Source organism: Mandrillus leucophaeus, unplaced genomic scaffold, assembly GCF_000951045.1.
Source record: "Mandrillus leucophaeus isolate KB7577 unplaced genomic scaffold, Mleu.le_1.0 Scaffold126, whole genome shotgun sequence".
NCBI classification, from domain to species: domain Eukaryota; kingdom Metazoa; phylum Chordata; class Mammalia; order Primates; family Cercopithecidae; genus Mandrillus; species Mandrillus leucophaeus.
Window position 1 is genome coordinate 3639264 of NW_012100987.1, and position 4757 is coordinate 3644020.

General features: G+C 34.6%; 1 protein-coding gene across 1 annotated transcript in view; it reads right to left on the bottom strand.

The window, feature by feature from the left end:
- Nucleotides 1-4757, bottom strand: part of PIBF1 (progesterone immunomodulatory binding factor 1) — a 287209-nt gene that overhangs the window by 115912 nt on the left and 166540 nt on the right. Inside the window, exon 12 of the mRNA XM_011972020.1 lies at nt 2483-2633. Coding sequence (XP_011827410.1) covers nt 2483-2633 — 151 coding nt within the window. The remainder of the gene's footprint in view (nt 1-2482; nt 2634-4757) is intronic.

Genomic DNA, 4757 nt, shown 5'->3' on the forward strand with positions numbered 1-4757 from the left:
GAGAAGGTCGCACCATGTTGCCCAGGCTGGAGTTCAGTGGGTATTCACAGGCACGATCATCGCACTCTACAGGCTTTAACCTCTAAGCTCAAGCAATCCTCCTGCCTCAGCCTCCCAGGTAGCTGGGACTATAGGAGTGTACCACCACATAGGGCTTCAACTTTTTTCAAGATTGCTTTGGATATGCCAGTCCTTTGCATTCCATATGAATGAAATACAAAAAAGCCTGCTGCCACTGTGACTAGAAGAACACTAAATTGATAGAATTCACAATATATTTCGTGATTTTGGGGGGAGTGGTTCTTTTCTCTTAGCAATGATCTGTAGGGTTTTTTGGCTTAAATTTATTTCTAAGTATTTTGTGTTTTTTGCTGCTACGTACTTCTCCAATTGTTTACTTCTAGTATATTTTTGGGTAATGACTGTATATCCTGCTATATTCACTTACCAGTTTTAGTAGTTGTTTGGTAATCTGAAAACACATTCTTATTATTCCTTTCTGATTTTTATATATTTTATATCTTCTCTTATCCTTATCTCACAGGTTAGGAATTCAAATACAGTGCTTAATATAAATCATATAAATCATGAAAATAGGAATCCCTGTCTTACTCTCCCCCTTAATGTGGAAAGCATTTAATATTTCACCATTAAGTACAATTTTAGCTATTGGTTTTTATAAATGCCCTTTTTCAGACTGAGGAAGTTTCCTTCTATTCCTAATTTGTTTAGACAAAGGGACATATGCAAAGTTGTGGAGATAAGAAAGAGTATGAAACTTTCAAGACAATAATATGACATGGAGGGGAATGGCAAGATATGAAAAGTAGAAAGGTAAACATGAGGCTAATCACAAAGTCATGTAAAGAAATTTGACTTTACTGTCTTAATGAAGACAATAAAAGTCATTAAAGCAGGCATATGATATGAAAATTGGAATGTTACAAAGATTACTTGAACTCCAGTGAAGAAACTGAAGATAAATTTAAAATCTATTGCAGTTATCAGACACTGACCTTGGAAATGGGAAAAAGGACAATGATAGGAAAGAAATAAAAGTTTTTCTTACATTGGCCTACAAGTAAATACAGTCCTTATGTGAAAATGTGCCTAAAATAATTAGAACCCTACCTAGATTCAAATTCAATTGAAGTTTAATCTCTTTTTTATAAGAATGCCACAGTTATCTGACTTTTGAACACAAATAATGTACTGTAGCAAACATCACAGCCAACGGTGAAATGTTAATTTAAAATATTTATTAATGTTAGGGATAAGACAGGAAGATAACGTAACAAGAGGGGAAAACAAGAAAAACGGAAAATAGAAATTAAAGATCAAAGATTATAACACAATACCATCAAATGAATTTCTATTTGTAGTTCAAGACTCATTCCAAGGCCGGGCACGGTGGCCGTCTATAATCTCAGCATTTGGGAGGCCGAGGCGGGCGGATCACCTGAGGTCGGGAGTTTGAGACTAGCCTAACCAACATGGAGAAACCCTGTCTCTACTAAAAATACAAAATTAGGTGGGTGTGGTGGTGCATGCCTGTAATCCCAGTGACTCGGAGGCTGAGGCAGGAGAATCACTTGAAACCGGGAGGCAGAGGTTGAGGTGAGCTGAGATCGCACCATTGCACTCCAGCCTCCAGCCTGGGCAACCAGAGCGAAACTCCATCTCAAAAAAAAAAAAAAAAGACTAATTCCAGTGTCATCTCCCCTCTTAGATATTCCTCGCCTCCTTTAAAGGTGGGATTAATTAATGATCTCTTTTGTATTTCCACTGAGAACTGCATATTTCTTGCTTATAGTATTTATCTTGCTACTCTAATTATTTGTTATTATGTTCATCTCTCCCAGTAGATTAGAAACTCCTTGAGATGGGAATTATTTCCATGAATTCCTAATCCCTAGTTCCTGATAGACGTAAATACTTAACAATTCCAGAATAAGTGAATTAGATAAAAAATAAAAAAGATAGAAGCTATCATATTTAACTTGTTTATTTTTTGACTGCAATTTCTGAGATGAAGATGAACAAATATTTGAAATACAGAATTTTATTTAGAAATAGTCACCAATTATATTTTAAGAAAATATAGCAAAGTAGTTTTATTCTTTTTTTTTTTTTGGGACAGTTTTGCTCTGTTGTCTGGGCTGGAGTACAGTGGCATGATTTTGGCTCAATGCAACCTCTGCCTTCCAGGTTCAAGCAATTCTCCTGCCTCAGCCTCTGGAGTAGCTGGGATTACCCAATATCACTCCTGGGTAATTTTTTTTTGTATTTTTAGTAGAGACGGGGTCTCGTCATGTTGGCCAGGCTGGTCTCGAACTCCTGACCTCAAGTGATTTGCCCACCTTGGCTGTCCAAACTGCTAAGATTACACAGTGCCTGGTCCCAAAGTAGTTATAGAAATAATGTCAGGCTTCCTTTGCTGCCAGAAAAAAAAAGTTGCCCGTGTGTGTGTGGGGAGACTTACTTTCTGCAGTTTGCATTATTATTTCATCAAGCTCTTTTTCCAGTTTCTCATAAATGTCTAGCCTTGCTTGATGCTCCGAGTTCTGTGCTTGAAGTTCAGTAATGCGTTTTTCAGAAGAGGCTTGGAGACTATAAAATTCTTTGGTTAAAACCTAATAGTGAAAGAGAAGAATTACAAAGGCAGAATTAAGTAGGTGCACAGTTAAGACAAAAACATGATGTGAAGACATACACAGGGCTTTTTTATTATTTAAATATTAAGAGAAAGTAGCTCAATTAAGATGACTAATGAGGAAATTAAATATATTTATTTCTAAGGTAAATAATTCAGTTGTTTTTAGCTGAAAATTATGAAGTACCTTATCCTTATTTTATAAGCTGGATAAAAAATGAATTTAAAATTAGGAATAATTATAGGAGTAATATTAGCATTTGCTTGTTAGAATTTTAAAAAATACAATGTCATATTTACATAGAGGTCATTTACCTGGCAATCAAAACTATCTGACAGAGGCTTACAAAGTTGTTTGTAAAAACGATATGCTGACAATAAATCCTTCAATTTTCCATCAGAGCTTACTGAATCTACCCAAACTATGATCTTAATAATATTTTTGGTTTTCTGAACAGCCATAAATTCAAAGCAGGAAATAAAAAGGCAAAAGTGAAGTGCTGCTTGAGGCAGTATCAGAAAATGCCTTTGTGAACAATTAAAACACATTAAAAATGAGATGCAAAAGGCAAGGAAATTGGAGTCATTTTGTATACAAGCAAAAAATCCTACACTCCAATGGTGATTCCTTGAAGGAAACACCATGATGACAACAATAAATTAACTAAAAAGATGCCTCTAGTGATAAGGAAATGTTTTAATGCTTAAATTCCAATTACCTAGAACGTTTACTTACTATTACAGACTAAATTATGGAGTGGTATTACACTCGCTTCCTAATACAGCGTAAGTAATATACTGTTTCCTGAGAGGCAACAGACTACTACAGTGAAGAATATGGTTTGGAGCCAGAAAAATTTGGATTTCAATATGGCTTTGACACTTACTAGCTGTGATCTTAGGCAATTACTTATTCTTTATAGGCTGACCTTAAAACACTGTTGAAAGAAATTAAATGAGATGATAAATTTACAGTGCTTAGCAGAGTACCTAGAACATAGTGTTGAAAAGTACTACTGCTACTGTAAGAAATATATGACAATTCTGCATGAAAGAGTTCACGCAAATAGAGTTCCACTAATTTAATTATCTTGAATTCTCTACAATTAAACACTTTTAAAGATAACTATTTTCTCTAATGACATAAAGTTCACATTACAAAATGTGTATGATTATGTGTTTTCTGTGATGTGGTAAAAGGCAGAAGGAAAACCTATTTACAGTTCTCAATGAGCAGAAATTATAATTTTCCTTAATTCACTTCAGGTCATTTCCTTCGATTTTCAGCAAAACTTTCCCCTAAAGTAAACAAAACATTATCCCTCACTCTCCATATTCATTCCTTTGGAGAGTGGAGAAGGAATAAAATGGGAACAACATTTTTATGGTGATTTCCAGTGGCTCTGGTTGGGTCAGAAAAAACAAAATGTGTTTTAGATTATTTCTTCTTTATTCTTGCTTGTTGGGAATGTGTTTTCTAGAAACTTGTTAATTCATTATAAAAAAATCACCGCTCAGTGAAATTATCTGGAGCTTACGTGGAGTTCATTACATTGGGATGTAATTCATTAAGAGCTGATGATACTAATTCCACTGTCAAAAGAGAGAACCAGTAAAGGCAGTGTTAAATGACTATTCCCACAGCACAGCTGACACTTTTTCATTTGTACCCCACTTCCCCCAGCAAAAACACCACACGAAGAAAAACAGGGGAAATGATTAGGGATAAAGAATCAAAATGTTGAAGATGGGATATTTTATAAGGTATTATTTTAAGAAGAGATTTTAAAAATATTATGAGAGATATAATTTAAAAAATATCTTCATAACATGAAAAGAGAGATCCTGAGAAACTACTGATGTGGGGTATCTCCCAATACCACTAGTGCCCCATATTACAGAATCTTCTGTTTTTGTGGATTTGTCTGAGTGGCTGTTATAAGTAAACCTACTACTGCTTCTGAAAAGCCAAAGAGAACTTGACTATTGGACCCATGGTAGGCTATAATATTAAAGATTTGTTTTAGTAAAAATCAATACATGAACATTTCAGTTTAAACATGGATACATAAAATAAGCCCATTAATTTTAGGAATCCATTAAA